General features: G+C 37.9%; 1 protein-coding gene across 18 annotated transcripts in view; it reads right to left on the bottom strand.

The window, feature by feature from the left end:
• DOCK7 (dedicator of cytokinesis 7) overlaps positions 1 to 16,691 on the bottom strand; it is a 228,671-nt gene that overhangs the window by 194,482 nt on the left and 17,498 nt on the right. For all 18 annotated transcript variants that reach the window (XR_012419326.1, XM_005543186.4, XM_005543187.4 and 15 more), the window contains exons 2-4: positions 10,823 to 10,928; positions 1,477 to 1,652; positions 1,217 to 1,285 (exon numbers count right to left, since the gene is read on the bottom strand). Coding sequence is in view for 17 of the 18 variants with exons in the window: in XM_005543186.4 (XP_005543243.1) it covers positions 1,217 to 1,285; positions 1,477 to 1,652; positions 10,823 to 10,928 (351 nt within the window). In the remaining variant the exon portion in view is untranslated. The remainder of the gene's footprint in view (positions 1 to 1,216; positions 1,286 to 1,476; positions 1,653 to 10,822; positions 10,929 to 16,691) is intronic.

Genomic DNA, 16,691 nt, shown 5'->3' with positions numbered 1-16,691 from the left:
TACCTTATCTGTTAAAATCTTAAGAGATGAGTGCAAAGTGCCCAATAAAATGCACAGCACCCAGTAAACCCATAAATGTTAATTCTCTTATCCTCTTGCCTAAACCAAGGTTAATATTCTTATGCTTAGAATTAAGTAGCAGATTTCCATGATTCTGAGGTCAATATATTTTACAACTAACCTTTTTATTAAGATTTCTGATTATAGGTTTCTAACATATACGCACAGAGGTAAAGACTTTTTAATTATCTGACAGAGGAACAGTATTCTTCAGTAATGTCTAAAAGCTGGCTATCGTAATACTTATCAAAATTGTAAGTTCATAAAAACAGCTCTTCTATATAAAGGGCAGCAGACTGTGCTTTTATTAGGTCACACTGAAACTAAAAAGCATGTCAGCATTATCCTCCAGAGTGATATTTAGCACAATGTAAAGTCTAGTGAAATAAGACAGCCATGAGGGCAAAACAATAAGCAATGGATATATCACTTTTGCTAGTGCTGTTTTGCACAGATTATTTCATTTGAGAAAACTATAATGCCGTATCAGAATTCTCCACTACCTCAATCACATCTCCTTCAGAAAAATAAAATAAGCTTAAGAAGATTCAGCATGAAGACCCTTCTCCATTATGCAAATTAGCAAATGATTATTGTGTAAATCAGTTTTAATATACTTCTTAATCTGACTTGTTATTGCACAGTTGATCAGGAAAATAAATTTTGGCTAGAACAAAACATTATTTTTTACAAATATTTACCTGATTGGATATAGAGGTCAAAGACCTATAAATATTAGAAACAGCAGAGACCTTTCAAATAGCTTGGTCTATAAAACTGCCTGTTAATGTTAACTTAGCCATTTAAGTTTCACTAAACTGGATTCTTTTTGAGAAATACAAATTATTCACCAATATCTACCCAACATTTCCTAAAAGAATTAGACTACAAAATTATCATATATTATTAGCTCTTAATGATTTATAATAATACAGAAATACTATTTTTCCATGAATTATATTTTACAAAGAAAGTAAGTAAAAGTAATTGCAGAACTCCTAAGGAGTAAATATCTATACACAAAGGTTCTTCTTTTGTTTCTTCAGCTATTTCGTTTAAATAAATTTTCAGGTCTCTTAATCATTATGAATCTGCCTTAATCCGTTTAGAAATCTTACTCAGTATTCGTAAATGTTGTAATAAACATATAACTTACTTTCTGATGACAATTGCCCAGTCTTCTGTATAACTTCTTATACAGTCTCTAACATGTGGATCCATTTCACTATTTTAAAAAGGAAAATACATTTGTAATTCAGACAGGACAGCACTGATGTTCATTAATTTGGTTGCTATAATTGCTGTTCGCATAACAGGAAATGATGATGCTACAAGAAAATAGGCTCTAAATAAAATAATGGAAAGTAGCCTTTCTATAGTTACTCTAAAGCCAAAAACAGGTCAATGTCTCCTTACCTTTCTTCAGGTACAGCTGAAACAAGAGTTCTGCAGTCCCGAGGACTATAAACAACTTCAATATCATCTGGAGGAAATTCAATCAAATCCCGTAAAGGCCCAGAATCCACAGCCAAAGGATGAGTAATGAGGTAATCTTCCAAATCCACTGGATCTACTGCTTCAGTAAGGGGCACCTTTGTAAAAAGGTGGGATAAGAGATGGGTAGAAAATAGGAGATGAAGTAATTTTAAAACTTAAGGCAAATAACTTATTATTTTTTAAAATAAAAGCTTTTAATCTAGTTCTTTCTAAAATTTTAACAGATATTCAACCAGACGCACTAAAGAAAACACAAAGTGTTACCCTTCTTGCACTCCTCGATGTTTTGGGTCATACTCTCTTTAACGTCCTTGCTGACACTTTGCCCAGAACTCTCACATAAAAACACTAGTAAGAATTAACAGTTTTATTCTACTTTATAGTTTACAAAGTACTCACTGGAAGGATTATTTTTGCTTTTTTATATCTTTGGATATTAAAAAAAGTAAGTTGCTCCATTTCTAAACAGTGCTCTGACTTTATTTCTTGTTTTTGTTTAGTATCCTAGTAAAAACATATAATCAGACTGGGGTAGGCTAAAAAATTTCCCTCCAAAAATTCTCCACATCCTAACACATGGGCCCTGTACACGTTACCTTACATGGAAAAATAAAAGTCTTTGCAGATGTAATTAAGGTTCTTAAAATGGGGGTATTATGCTGGATTTTCCAGGTGCTTTCTAAACGCAATCACATATATCCTCATGAGAAGACAGAGGGAGATTTAGGCTATACACAGAGAGAAAAAAAAGTTGTATAAATATGAAAAAGAAAGAGATTTGAATATTCTGGCCTTAAAGATAGAGATGATATGATCACAAGTCAAAGAATGCCAAAGCCATCAGAATTTGGAAGAGACAAGGAACTGATACTCCACTAGAACATCTGAAGAAAGCACAGCCCTGCTAAAACCTTATTTTAGTCCAGTGACACTGATTTCAGACTTTTGGCTTCTAGCACTGTGAGAGAATAAATTTCTTTCATTTTAAGCCACCCAGTTTGTAGCACTTTGTTACAGTAGCCATAGGAAAGAATACACAGGCCCTATAAAAACTACCCAGTAATAATAATAAAAGACTGGTAGCATTCTTCAGCCAAGTTTTTAACAAGATACTTTTTAATAAAATATCATACTTCTTATCTAGTTTGAAAAAGAAAAAAATATTCAGACAAACCTATAAAGGATATATAACACATATGCAGTTATAGACCAATGAAAATAAGAACATGTTATTTCTCAGGATATTCATCTGGAATAAAAACACTGAAACCTGCCTCTGCGCAGGTGTACATTATTAAACAGAAGGTGCTTTAATCTATGCTTCTTTGGACTGAACTTTTTTTTTTTTGAGATGGGCTCTTCCTCTGTCATTCAGGCTGGAGTGCAATGGTGCAATTTCAACTCACTGCATGCAACCTTTGCTTCCTGGGCTCAAGGGATTCTCCCACCTCAGCCTCCCAAGTAGCTGGGATTATAGGCGTGAGCCACCATGCCTGGCTAATTTTTGTGTTTTTTTTGTTTTTGTAGAGACAGGGTCTCGCCATGTTGCCCAGGCTAATCTTGGAACTCCTGAGCTCAAGCAATCTGCCTCCCTCGGCCTCCCAAAGCACTGGGATTATAGCGTGAGCCACGGCGCCCAGCCTAGACTTAACATTTTAAAGATATTGAGTAAAATAACAAATAACACATCTTAAACACTCAAAAGATAGCAGTTATTTATCATTATCAGTATATGCTATCTCATTTAAACCTCCCCCAAACCCTGTAAGCTAGATATAATTACTATTTCAGTTCTACAAATAAGGACATTTGTGCTCAAAAAAGTTAACAACCAACTGAAAATAAAATAGCCACAAAATGGTAGAGCAGAAATTTGAAACTGGGTTTTCGACCTCTAAAATTTTTTCTACGATTTTAAGCATTCTACCTCACCTATCCTATTAAGTACAAATTATACTATGATGTTCTTAACAAAGAAAAAGAAAGCAATCCAACAGGAAAAGAGAAATCTTCTTGAACCATTGTTATTAGAACTAGGTACCCACATTTAAAAAATGAACCCCAATCTCTGTATCACAACATATATAAAAATTAAACTGAGATGGATCACAGACACAAACATACATGCTTAAAACTATAAAGCTACTTCAAGAAAATATAGCAGGATGTCCTTACAATTTGGGAATAGGCCAAGTTTTCTTAGACATGAAAAAAGAATAATAAAAGAAAAATTGGATTCATTAAAAGACACTGTTAAGAAAATGATTAACAAGCCACACTAAAAGAAAGAACTTACAAAACATATTTGATAAAGGACTAGTACTTAGAATATATGAACAAGTCCTACATCTCAATAATTTTTTTTAAAGTCACACCCTCAAATAAATGGGAAAAAATAAAGCACACAAAAAACTGCTCAAACATCAGAAGTCACTAAAGGAAACTTTCCCTTCTGGAAAGACGAAGTAGAAGTACTTTTCTCTATTCTTTCCACTAAGTACAACAGCCTAGATACTACATAGAAAACAAACCTAAGAAGACTCTGAAAGGTATAGAGAAAACGGCTGGCCGGCAGGGACATCAGAACCCAGGGAATGGCACAACAGTGAGTTACTTCAACATTTCTTTTTGCCTTATACATTCCAGACTTAGAACTAGAAAAGCCCACAACCCAGAAAACAACAAGAAGCACTAGAGGTAGTGGGACTGGGTTGCGGTGAGCCTGTTTTCCCCAGCCAAAAGATCAAGAAAGAAGCAACCTAACAAAACAAAAAACATTTAGACTTTAACTGCTCAAAGGCCAAGTGGGGAACTATATTTCTACCCTCACCAAGCTGTAACAAGGCATCCCAACTCTCCCCACCAGGGTAGTATCAGAGAAGTACAAGTAGGGTGTTGGGATTTTTATATCTACTGAGCAATAATTAATCTCTGACTCTCATCGTGTCAGTAGAGGCCACTAAGGAAATCTGGACATCAACTTCTATGAAGCAGCAACATGGCTCCTCTTTCCTTTATCACTTGGGCACTGTCAGAGAAGGTCTAGTGGAGAGTAACTACTTTCACCAATGCCCAGTGTAACAAGGCCACACACCCTTGGATGTCAGTAGAGGCCATGTGAGGAACAGTAAGGAGCACTACTACCCTTCCCAGCTAAGTAGTGTGAGCTGTGGTCCAGCAGAAGTGGGGACTCTCCCTCCTGCTCGACAATAAGTAACAAGGAATCCTTCCCCTCCTTGTATACCAAAAGAAGACAAGTAAGAAATCTGAACTTCTACTCTGTCTGTCCAAAACAAGATAGCATCCACCTATAACTAGAGCAATATCAAAGAAAGCCAGCTAAAATATGTTTAAATAAGACCTAGAAATTCACAACATAAGACCCAAAAGGTAAAAGTTCCAATCAAAAATCTCTCATCATACTAAGAACAAGGAAAATCTTAACTCTAATTAAAAAGACAACCTGTAGATGTCAATACCAAGATAAGTGATCTTGGCATTATATGACAAAGATTTTAAGGCAAACATCAGAAAAATAATTCAACAGCAATTGTAAACCCTCTTAAAATAAATGAAAAACCAGAAACTCTCTGTAAAGAAACAAAATCTCGGCAAAGAAGCAGAAGATACAAAGAACTAAATGGAAATTTTGTAACTGAAAAACACACTGACCAAAATTTAAAATTTAATAGATAAATTTAATAGTAGAAAAGAGGGGATAGAGGAAGTAAAAATCGGTTACCTTGAAGAAAAAAAAATCGAAACTATCCAATCTGAACAGCATTAAAAGAAAAACAGACTAGGCCGGGCGCGGTGGCTCAAGCCTGTAATCCCAGCACTTTGGGAGGCCGAGACGGGCGGATCACGAGGTCAGGAGTTCGAGACCATCCTGGCTAACACGGTGAAACCCCGTCTCTACTAAAAAATACAAAAAACTAGCCGGGCGAGGTGGTGGGCGCCTGTAGTCCCGGCTACTCGGGAGGCTGAGGCAGGAGAATGGCGTAAAAACCCGGGAGGCGGAGCTTGCAGTGAGCTGAGATCCAGCCACTGCACTCCAGCCTGGGTGACAGAGCAAGACTCCGTCTCAAAAAAAAAAAAAAAAAAAGAAAGAAAAACAGACTGAAAAATCAAAACAAAACAAAAACAAAAATAGAAAGCATCTTCAGGGACAAACTACACTAGAATATCCAATACTGGCACCACCAGAGTCCTAGAAAGTGAGGAAAAAGAAGACGGGGCTGAAACATATCTGAAAAAACAATGGCTAAAAACTTCTAAATTTCATAAAAAGACATAAGCCTACAGACACAAGAAGCTAAGCAAACTTTAAACAGGATAAACCCAGAGAAATATGTACCATGACACAGCAACCAAATGTAGATTTAAAAAAAGAAAAAGAAAGGCCAGGTGCAGTGGCTAACGCCTGTAATCCAAGGACTTTGGGAGGCAGAGGCGGGCGGATCACGTGAGGTCAGGAGTTCAACACCAGCCTGGCAAACAGGGTGAAACCCCATCTCTACTAAAAATATAAAAATTAGCCAGGCATGGTAGCGGGCGCCTGTAATCCCAGCTACTCGGCCTGTAATCCCAGCTACTCGGTAGGCTGCGGCATGAGAATCGCTTGAATCTGCCTCCAGGAGGCAGACGTTGCAGTGAGCCAAGATTGCACCACTGCACTCTAGCCTGGGGGACATAGCGAGACTCAGTCTCCAAAATAAAATAAAATAAAACAAAATCCTGAAAGCAGTGAGGAGAAAATGACACCTTACCTCTAGGAGGAAAAGAATTCAACTTACAAATTTCTCATAAAAAATCATGACAGTCAAAAAGTGGCACAACATTTTTCAAGTGCTGTAAGAAAATAACTGACTACCTGGAATTTTAGATCCTGCAAATATCCTTGAAGAATGAAGGGGAAGGCCGGGCACAGTAGCTCATGGCTATAATCCCAGCACTTTGGGAGGCCAAGGCAGGTGGATCGCCTAAGCTCAGGAGTTCAAGGCCAGCCTAGGAAACATGGCAAAACCTCAACTATACCAAAAATATACAAAAAATTAGCCAGGCATGGTGGCATGCACCTGTGGTCCCAGCTACTCCGACGGCTGAAGTGGGAGAATTACGCCTGGGAGGCAGAGGTTGCAGTAAGCTGAGATTGCATCACCCACACTGGGTGACAGAGTGACACCCCTGTCTCAAAAGAAAAAAAAAAAAGAATGAAGGGGAAATCAAGACATACTCTGATAAAGAAAAACTAAGAGACTCTGTCACCAGCAGATCTATTCTAAAAGAATGGCTAAAAGAAATTCCTTAAACCAAAAGGAAATAATAAAAGGTATCTGGAAATATTAGGAAGGAAAAACAAATACAGCACGAGCAAAAAATATAGGTAAATACAATAGACTTTCCTTTTACTCTTGACTTTTCTAAATTGTCCAATATGATTCTAAGTGTATATAGAGAAAATGTTTAAGACAATTATGTATAGGAGACGGTAAAGGGATGTAAAAATAGGTAACGTTTCTATACTTTACTCAAACTGGTAATATATGAACACCAATACTGTGATAAGTCACGTATATAACACAATACCTTGTACAGCCACTAAAAAGCTATATAAAGATACTCTCAACAACACTATAAATCAAAATGGAATCCTAAAAAACATTTAGGTAACCCTGGAGAAGTAGAAAAAAGAAAACAGAGAGATGAAAAACAGAATAAACAAAAAATAAAATGGTAGATTTAAACCCTAACAGAGTAACAACATTCAATTATAAATTTATACATTATATTATAAACATAAATGTAAAAGTAAGAGACTAGCAGAATGGACTTAAAAATATGACCTAACAATGTGGTATCTACAAATAACTCACTTCAAATAACACAACATAGGTAGGTTAAAAATAGAAGTATGGAAAAAGATATACCAGGTGACCATTACTCAAAAGAAAGCAGGAGTGGCTAAGTCAATAAGGGAAAGTGCAGACTTCAGAGCAAACAACAGTACCAAATAGAGAGTGACATTACCTTGATTATAAAAGGAATGATCCAAGAGGACATAGCAATCTTAAATGTGTATGTACTAAATAATAGAGTTATACTCTGTGTATGTACTAAATAACAGAGCTATAAAGTAGGTGTAGCAAAAACTGATTGAACTGAAAGAATAAATAAGACATATCACAATTATACTTGCAGAAATCAAGAGATCGCTTTTTTGCAGATTCTAGAAAATCAACAAGGATATAGTATAATTCAAAAGCACCCTCAACCAATAGATCTAACTGACATTTATAGAACACTCCACCTGATGACAACAGAATATACATTCATTACAAAGGTCCCAAAAGTATACACCACGACAGACCATATTCTGACCCATAAAACAAACTTCAACAAATTTAAAAGAACTGAAATCAGACAGAATGTGTTCTCTGACAACAATAGAATCAAACTAGAAAGTGGCAACAGAAAGATAACAGGAAAATCTCCAAACACTTAGAAATTAAACATACTTCTAAATAATCCATAAGTTACAAAAGTCTGAAAAATGAAATGAAAAAAATACACTGAACGAAATGAAAATACAACATAAAATTTGCAGATAGGGAAATGTAAACCAAAAATATAAGTGAGATACCACTTCGTACCCATTAGAATGGCTATTATTTTTTAAATGGTTAATAACAAGTGTGGACAACAATATGGAGAAATTTGAACCCTTGTGCATTGATGGTGGAAATGTAAAATGATACAGTTGCTAAGAAAAACAGATTGGTGGTTCCTCAAAAAGCATACAATAAACACAGAATTACTCTATCATCTAGCAATTCAGTTCTAGGTATACACCCAAAAGAACTGAAAATAGTGACTCAAAAAGATAATTGTACTCTCATGTTCATAGCAGTTATTCACAATAGCCAAAAGTTTGGAAACGACCCCAATGTCCATCAAAATTAATGAATAAATAAAATGTGACATATACATACAATGGAATACTATTAAGCCTTAAAAAGGAATTAAATCAGCCAGGGATAGCGGCTCACATCTATAATCCCAACATTTTGGGAGGCCGAAAAGGAGGATCACTTGAGCCCAGGAGTTCAAGACCAGCCTAGGCAACATAGTGAGACCCCGTCTCTACAAAAAATACAAAAATTAGCGAGGCATGATGGCATGCGCCTGTAGTCCCAACTACTTAGAAGGCTGATATGGGAGGATCACTTGAGCCTGGAAGGTCAAGGCTGCAGTGAGCTATGATGGTACTACTGTACTCAGCCTGGATGATAAAGCAAGAATCTGTCTGGAAAAAAAAAAAAAAAAAAAGATACAGGCTACAACCTGAATAAACCTTTAAAACATTCTGGTAAGTAAGTAAAATAAGCTAGACACGAAAGGGCAAATATTGTATGATTCCACTTACATTAGGTACACAGAAGAGGCAAATTCATAAAGGCAGGAAAGATAATATATTATCAGGAGTTGGGAAGGGGGGGAAATGGGAAGTTGTTGTTTAATGGGTACAGGGTTTCAGTTTGGGATAATGAAAAAGTTCTGGAGATAAACAGTGGTGATGGTTGTACAACACAGTAAATGTACTTAATGCCAGTGAATTGTATAAATAAAACTGGTTAGAATGGTAAATTTTATGTTATGTATATTTTAGCACTATATCTATTATGTATATAAGTATAGTATGTAAGTATATATTACACATACATAAAATTTTTTTAAAATTCAATTTTTTTTTCTCATTCAGCGCTTTTTGCCCAGATATTATTTCTAGGGCAGTATACAGCTCTGAATTTAAAATGTCACAAATAAGTACTCAGTGAAAACAACAACAAAACCTGGGAAGTCGCTACATATGTCTAATTCAATGAGTTCATGGATTCTAGGTCCTGGTGATGTGGAAGGACAATTGGAGTCAGGGTACCATAACAAGAAGGCCATAAAGATAAGAGGTGGTGATCAGAGATGGGAAGCATAAAACTAAGATTACACATGGGTTATAGTTATTCATAATGACAAAAATCTAAGGTCTGATTATAGAAATTTTGAGTAGTTAAGGTGTAATTCAGGATGCAAAATAGTATCACTGGAAGAGAGGCATTCAAGACACCAAGAGCATTTTGGAAGGATTATCTCCATGTACATTGAAATCAGCAAGAAATCCATATATTCTAAAATTTCTCCAATTAGCATGTTACTGTAATTAAAAGTAAACTTAATGTTTTCAAATTTTAGTACAACAAACGTTATAAATATATCATTACAAGTCGATCAAACTGTTATTTCCCAGTTTGTTCAATAACAGGTACCCTTTCACAGCTAAATGGAAAATGCTAATCTATAACTCCACCCTATCATGCTTATTTGCTTTTTTAGTTTTCCAGAGCATTTTGTAAAAATGACCTCTAATTTTAAGACAAATACAGGTATGTTTTTAATTCATATTTCTAACATAATAAATATTATTAGTTTTTATCAAAACTGAATTTCCTCATGCCAGCTTCTTTAATAAGAGAACATTTATGTCTCTGATACAGTACTGGGCTTACAGTAATAATTCAATAAATATAAATTCATTTATCTTAAAGGTAACAGATAATTCTACAAACCCATATAATTATTTACTTTGGTGCTTGTTTCTAGAACAGATTCCTAAATTTTCACATAATGAATCACCTTCTGTCTTTAAAAGTTCTAAGGCTGGATGCGGTGACTCATACCTGTAATCTCAGCAATTTGGGAGGCCGAGGAGGGCGGATCACAAGGTCAGGAATTCGAGCCAGCCTGGCCAATATGGTAAAACCCCATCTCTACTAAAAACACAAAAATTAGCTGGGCATGGTGGCACATGCCTGTAGTCCCAGCTACATGGAAAGCTAAGGCAGGAGAATCACTGGAACCCAGGAGGTGGAGGTTGCAATGAGCCGAGAACGCGCCATTGTACTCCAGCCTGGGCGACGAAAGCGAGACTCGGTCTCAAAAATAGAAGGGAAAAAAAAAAGTTATAAATGTAAAATTCCAGGATTGATTAAATCCTGAATATAAAGTTTCAGAGTTGGCTAGGAAACTAGCAATTCTATGACACCCCATAACATCCTCTCCCAACACAGATTTCAACAAAATGAGGTAACAACAAGTAAGGTTATGAGATTAATGATGGAACCCAATTAGTTCTTATCTTTCCACTATTTTTTCATGGCCTAGTCAATCATACACCAATGACATACTATATTTTGAATACGTTACTTACTGTGGTGTGATGGGATATATTGCCAACAATATTAAGGTTTTTGAGCAGTTGGGGAGAACCACTATATTGTCCGGAGATCTGCTTCCTAACTTCAGCTGCCACCGTTCTATAATGAAGAAAGCAAAAACATACACATTATTAAAAAAAAAAAAAAGCTAAACTAGTTTAAAATGGAGGGAAGCTAAATACATTAAAGATTCATTTAAAGAAAAACAAAATGTCAGCATAACAATAAGGATATAAATTCATAAAATAATTTAGGAAATACTTTTCTAGCTTATAATTACATTAGAACATTTTATGTTGTAGGGTACTAGAGTGACAGACAACCTATATGAGGCTTTTTTATATGGGCATTATAGGGAACACACTTTGGCCTACAATAGAGCTGGAACTATAGAGGCAGCTCTATAGTTGGGAGCTATAAAAAGATGTGTATATTAAAATGTATATGCTTTAAAGTATATAAGGTGTACATTAAAATGTATATTATATTAAAATGTATATACTTTAAAGTACAAGAATTAGGAATAAAAAACTCTGGAGTGTTTTCAAGTTAATGATTTAATTCAGAGCCCTGACCATCTTGGTTCCCATTAGAGTTTCCAGCTGAGTTTCAAGATAATCTCATTTTCCTAAAAGTATTCAGATTTAGGATATAATCTTTTCTCCTATTTCTTCTCTTCAATTCCTCCTTCCTTCTTTCATATTCAATCATTTCACACACATTTACTGAGCATTGTTATGAGCCAACTACACAATTAGAAATATTTACACAAAAATAAGAGTTATCATTCTTTAGGGCTTAAGATACTGAGTTAGTGCAACCTTTTTTAAGTAGGTGACTTGAGGTACTTTATATAATATTTGTGTTTTAAAAGGCTAACTTCTTATTCATAATTGCCAAACCTTGGAAGCATCAAGCTATCCTTCAATGGGTGACTGGATAAACAAACTGTGTTACATCTATACAATGAAATATTATTCCGTGATAAAAAGAAACGAGTTATCAAGCCATGAAAGACACAGAGGAACCTTAAAAGAATATTGCTAAGTGAAAGAAGCCAATCTGTATGACTCCAACTATATTTTATTCTGAAAAAGGCAACCTATGGAAGACAGTAAAAAGACCAGTGGTTGTCAGGGGCTGGAGTGGGGACAAGAAAGGAGGAATGTGTAAGTAGAAATAGGGTGATACGGTTTAATTGTGATCCCAACCCAAATCTTATCTTGAATTGTAGCTCCCATAATTCCCATGTGTTGTGGGAGGGACCCTGTGAGAGAAAAACTGAAAGATGGAGGCAGTTTCCCCCATACTGTCTCCTGGTAGTGAAGAAGTCTCACCAGATCTGATGGTTTTATAAGGGGTTTCTCATTCTCTCTTGCCAGCCACCATGTAAGATGTCCCTCTGCTCCTCCTTCCTCTTCTGCTATGATTGTGAGGCCCCCCCAGCCATGTGGAACTATGAGTCCATTAAACCTCTTTCCTTTATGAATTACCCAGTCTTGGATATATCTTTATTAGCAGCATGAGCAAAAAACTCACACATAGGATGTTTCGGACAATGAAACTATTCTGTATGATATGGTAATGGTAGATATAAGTCATTATATATTTGTCAAAATTCATTGAATGTACAACACAGTGAACCCTACTTAATCTATGGATTTTAGTTAGTAACAATGTGCATCAATATTGGCTCATCAGTTATAACAAATGTACCACACCAATGCAAGATGCTAACTGAAGAAATCTGGGAGATAAGGGAGGATGTATAAGAACTTTCCATACTTTCCATCCATTTTTCTGTAAACCGAAAACTGCTCCCTCCCAAAAAGTCTACTAGTTTAAAAAAAAAACAAGTCAATGACAAGGGAGGAAGACAACAGCACCAAAGCACCAAGAAAACAATTAGAGGTTAGAGCTGAAATCTGGAGACAGAATGAAATCTTGGAGAGGGAGAATAGATTCAGGAGAGGGCAAAGGGCGAATTATGTAATCCTTTATGTGAAAAGACAGGAACATTCGCTGCAGTTTAGGACTCCATTAGGGCTTTTACTTATTTATTTGAGACAGAGTCTCACTATTGCCCATGCTGGAGTGCAGTGGCGCGATCTCGGCTCGCCAAAACCTCCGCCTTCCAGGTTCAAGCTATTCTCCTGCCTCAGCCTCCCAAAGTGCTAGGATTACAGGCATGAGCCACCGTGCCTAGCCTCATTAGGGATTTTAATGAAGCCTATATAATGTGAGTATTCATTATTATGTTTAGCTTGAAGTCCTTACACATCCTGATCCTCTCATCGAAGCTGAGATATGTAAAAGCCTTTAAAAAGACACAAAGCAGGCCAGGCGCGGTGGCTCATGCCTGTAATCCCAGCACTTTAGGGCGGATCACGAGGTCAGGAGATCCAGACCATCCCGGCTAACACAGTGAAACCCCGTCTCTACTAAAAATACAAAAAATTTAGCCTGGCGTGGTGGCGGGCGCCTTTAGTCCCAGCTACTCCGGAGGCTGAGGAAAGAGAATGGCGCGAATCCGGGAGGCGGAGCTTGCAGTGAGCCGAGACCGCGCCACTGCACTCCAGCCTGGGGGAGCACACAGACTCCATCTCGGAAAAGAAAAAAAAAAAAAGAGACCGGGCGCGGTGGCTCAAGCCTGTAATCCCAGCACTCTGGGAGGCCGAGACGGGCGGATCACAAGGTCAGGAGATCGAGACCATCCTGGCTAATACGGTGAAACCCCGTCTCTACTAAAAAATGCAAAAAAACTAGCCGGGCGGGTTGGCGGGCGCCTGTAGTCCCAGCGACTCGGGAGGCTGAGGTAGGAGAATGGCGTAAACCTGGGAGGCGGAGCTTGCAGTGAGCTGAGATCCGGCCACTGCACCCCAGCCTGGGCGACAGAGCAAGACTGCGTCTCAAAAAAAAAAAAAAAAAAAAGAACACAAAATACATATTCTACTGGCCGGGCGCGGTGGCTCACACCTGTAATCCCAGCACTTTAGGAGGCTGAGGCCGGCGGATTACGAGGTCAAGAGATCGGGACCATTATGACCAACATGGTGAAATTCTACTAAAAATAGTAGAAATTTTATTCTCTACTAAAAATAGAAAAATTAGCCAGGCTTGATGGTGCGCTGGCTGTAGTCCCAGCTACTCCGGAGGCTGAGGCAGGAGAATCGCTTGAATCCGGGGGCGGAGGTTGCGGTGAGCCGAGATCGCGTCAAGCCCAGATCGCGTCGAGCCCAGACTGCGCCACTGCACTCCAGCCTGGTGACACAGCGAGACTCCGTCTCAAAAAAAAAAAAAGGACACAATATAAACATTCTACCTACCTCACTGCTACTCACCTCACTCTACCAATCTCAGCACTAGCTCAGTGTTTCTGGGGCTAAATCATGAGTAAACTGAATAGTAAACTGCTGTATTTCATCAAATTCAAGATATCACTGGCCAGGCGCGGTGGCTCACGCCTTTGTAATCCCAGCACTTTAGGAGGCCGAGGCGGGCGGATCACGAGGTCATGAGATCGGGACCATCCTAGCTAACATGGTGAAATCCCCTCTCTACTAAAAATACAAAAAAAAAAAAAATTAGCCGGGCATGGTGGCAGGCGCCTGTAGTCCCAGCTACTCAGGAGGCTGAGGCAGGAGAATGGCTTGAACCTGGGAGGCAGAGCTTGCAGTGAGCCCAGACTGCACCACCGCACTCCAGCCTGGGCCACAGAGTAAGACTCCATCGCAAAAAATTTTTTTAAAAATCACTAATTGTTAAGAAGAGACATTACTCCATGTACAGCTAATAAATAAAAACCTTGCCAATTAACCATTACACCATCAGTAAATTGAAGATTTCAGATGTTAAAATGTGAAATATAAAATAATGAAACATAGTTACTTCAAGAGGCAATCTTTTGTTTAATAACAGACATAAAAACTATAATCCTCATATTACAAATATCTTTCTACATGACATTAATTTCCCCAAAAAAGAAAATCTATTAATTTGAAAATAAGCTGTGATAATGCAACAAGAACCATTTCCAAACTGAGCTATAGTAGCCATAAAACATGTGCAACCCAGACAAGGGATGTATTTACAACTGAGACCTTCCACAAAGATTTCATAAATCTTCCCAAATAAAAAAACTTTATCTCTTAACCATATCATCATCCAAAGTATGCAAGAAAGAAATGTAATGAATAAATATAAGCCCTGATACCAGTTAAAATCCTTTATCAGAGGTTACTTTTTCCAATCAGATTTTTTCTTACTCCTAGTGATAGCTCAGAAAGAAAAACAAGGTAGTCTTTTTTCCTTCCAATAAACCATTAATATTTACTGCAAAGTAGAACGAATAGGTCAAAAATTCCGTAGTTACTTATGCCCTTAAATTATAATATGAAAAAACCTTCTATCCCTCCCAAGAAAACATGATCCAGTATTTGACCTATTTATCTCTTTATCCACTCTCTCCATTCCTACAAGCTACATATGTTAACACACATTACAGTTTTCACAAAAGAAAGCATCCACTCAGGCCATTCATTATATGATGCTGGAAATAACCAGCAAAAGAGCCACATTCCAAAAGAAAATTACGTTGCATTTAAGCTTTCTTCTAACCCAATCCTACTTTCAGACACACTATTCTAGCCATGATTTCCAGAATGAACCAAGGGTGATAAGGCCAATCTGGGCCTGCCTCTCTCTAGACATTCTTTATGGGACCAGAAGTAAAGCCTGAGTAAAAATGAAAGAGAAGAGTTCATACTAAACTCATGAGAAAGTTTAATTGAGCTACTCCTATAAAGTCACACACACACACACACACACACACACACACACACACACACACACACACACATAGCTGCAATGTACTAAGTCTAATAATAAGATCTCTTGGAACTGGCACTATTCGTATCTCAGATAGAAGTCAGGGAAGAAATGAAGCGTAAAGGATATATCAGGGACAAAGAAAAAAAGGACTAGCTAAAAATCCCCAAAAGAAAAGGAAGAGAGCAGCTGACACTGCAGTAGTGTAACTAAGTTCAAAACTGGTGAATGATGGGTTGTACCAGAGTTCTAACACTGTGTGTGAGTTCGAATTAACAATAAAGAAAACAAGTGAAACCCCATCTCTACTAAAAATACAAAAATTAGCTGGGCATGGTGCTGCATACCTACAGTTCCAGCTACTTGGGAGGCTGAGACAGGAGAATTGCTTGAACCTGGGAGGTGGAGGTTGCAGTGAGCCTAGATCACGCGATTGCACTCCAGCCTGGGTGACACAGCGAGACTCCGTTTCAAAAATAAATAAATAGCCTGGGCGCAGTGGCTCACGCCTGTTATCCCAGCACTTTAGGAGGTCGAGGCGGGTGGATCACCTGAGGTAGGGAGTTTGAGAACAGCCTGACCAACATGGAGAAACCCTGTCTTTGTAAAAACACAAAACTGGCCAGGTGTGGTGGCACATACCTATAATCCCAGCTACTAGGGAGGCTGAGGCAGGAGAATCCCTTGAACCTGGGAGGCAGAGGTTGCAATGAGCCGAGATCGTGCCATTGCACTCCAGCCTGGGCAACAAGAGTGAAACTCTGTCTCAAAATAAATAAACAAACAAATAAATAAATAGGCCTGGTGCAGTGGCTCACGCCTGTAATCCCAACACTTTGGGAGGCCGAGGCAGGCAAATCGCCTGAGGTCAGGAGTTCGTGACCAGTCTGGCCAACATGGTGAAACCCCGTCTCTACTAAAAATACAAAAAAATTAGCCAGAGGTGATGGTGGGCACCTGTAATCCCAGCTACTCGGGAGGCTGAGGCTGGGGAATTGCTTGAACCAGGGAGCTGGAGGTTGCAGTGAGCCCAGT

This window comes from Macaca fascicularis, chromosome 1, assembly GCF_037993035.2.
Source record: "Macaca fascicularis isolate 582-1 chromosome 1, T2T-MFA8v1.1".
Taxonomy (NCBI): Eukaryota; Metazoa; Chordata; class Mammalia; order Primates; family Cercopithecidae; genus Macaca; species Macaca fascicularis.
This window is presented reverse-complemented; position numbering and strand designations above follow the sequence as displayed.